Source organism: Brassica oleracea, chromosome C1 (genome assembly GCF_000695525.1).
Source record: "Brassica oleracea var. oleracea cultivar TO1000 chromosome C1, BOL, whole genome shotgun sequence".
Taxonomy (NCBI): domain Eukaryota; kingdom Viridiplantae; phylum Streptophyta; class Magnoliopsida; order Brassicales; family Brassicaceae; genus Brassica; species Brassica oleracea.
In genome coordinates, this window is record NC_027748.1 from 35,957,181 (window position 1) to 35,958,704 (window position 1,524).

At 38.3% G+C, this 1,524-nt stretch overlaps 1 protein-coding gene across 1 annotated transcript in view; it reads right to left on the reverse strand.

Moving 5' to 3' along the window:
* Positions 1-310: 310 nt before the first annotated feature.
* LOC106326537 (putative cyclic nucleotide-gated ion channel 19) overlaps positions 311-1,524 on the reverse strand; it is a 7,687-nt gene continuing 6,473 nt past the window's right edge. Inside the window, exons 10-11 of the mRNA XM_013764496.1 lie at positions 844-1,090; positions 311-730 (exon numbers count right to left, since the gene is read on the reverse strand). Of these exons, the coding sequence (XP_013619950.1) occupies positions 453-730; positions 844-1,090 (525 nt within the window). The 3' untranslated portion in view covers positions 311-452. The remainder of the gene's footprint in view (positions 731-843; positions 1,091-1,524) is intronic.

Below are 1,524 nucleotides of genomic sequence, written 5' to 3' on the forward strand. Positions count from 1 at the left end.
AAAAAAAAAAAAAAAAAAAAACTTTTTTTTTTCTCACAAAAATTCTTCTTTCAGAAATTACGAGCAATTTCTGAGTGTATTTGGGATCGGGGTGTGAGTTGTGAGCTTGTAAAAATTCCCTGGTTAATAATAAAAGATCTGTAGCAGGTCCGGAGACGTAGGCATCATTGGCCGAACTCCGTTAACAATTTGGTGTGGGTGCCCTCTTTCCTGATCCCATAAATTCTGGCTTTCCGCAAAATTTGACCGCGTATTTCCTAACATGATCATTAATAATAACATAGAAATATTCAGTTTTTAAACTCTCTAATTACAATAGTATCTTATTAAACAAAATTATTTCACTTAAATATCACTACTGAATAAAAACATGCATTAAGCTTTATATTTGAATTTCCTAACTAAAATATCATCAAATTATCACAATTAACAAATAAAGAGTGCAATAAAATCTATCGGCGGGAAGTTGACTGAGCAGTGTATAATCTGTGAAGTCGTCTCCTTCTGTATCTCCAAGCCACTTGTATTTGCGTAGCTGCTCTTAGCCTCCAATACGGAGACTCGTATCTTATGGCCCCTAGCACTCGATGGCTCCGTAGGAATCTTGAGAACAAGCTCGTTACGTCTTCAAGATCTGCTACACTCAGCGAAAACGCCTCTACGTTTGTCACGCATCTAACACTTCTGTTGCTAACCAACCCCTTTAGAGGCAACTTTATGCTCCTCCCATCTTCAAGTTTCAAAACATATTCAGTTTCAAGCTTTAATTTCAACTTCTTAACGCAATAAAATTGGAAGTTACAAACACATAGAAAGCCAAAGCTGTTATTAAAAGGGACGTACCCGGGTTTACAGAAGAGCGTTCGAGGCACCAAGTGAGAAGCTCTTCACCAAAAACATCACCTTCTGATAAAAGAAGAACAGAACCGTCTTGTCCAATGCTCTCCATCCCACCTCTCACTATGAATACCATTTTTTCAACTAGACCTCTGCGGTGCAACACCGTGCTACTACTTATGTACGTCCTCTGTTTCAGCCTCTCACGTATTGAATCCAAGATTGATTCATCCATCAGCGAGAATATTCTCACCTGCAAACCCCAAACAACACTTCAAAACATTATGGTTGAATATCAGAAATGGTTATTATCTATGCCCACTATCTAAAAATGTTGTAACAATTGTGAGAATAAACAGATGCGGAAACAGATGAATAAAAACGATGTAACAACGACACAGAGATTTAACGTGGTTCACCAACTTGGCTACGTCCACGGGCAAAGAGAGATCTTATTATTGGAGGCGATATTGAGTTTACAGAGTGCAAGTTTAGGGTTACTTCGAATACAAGATATATATAGTTACATCTCGCATCTAAAACCCTAGACTAAACGGACTCATGGGCTTAAGCCCATGATCAGATGTAACATCCATAATAACTTGATGCAACGCTCTTGATGCAACCGAGTCGGTATGATGTACATGATGTAACATCCATCGCCTAGATGTAACATCCAGATTCAAG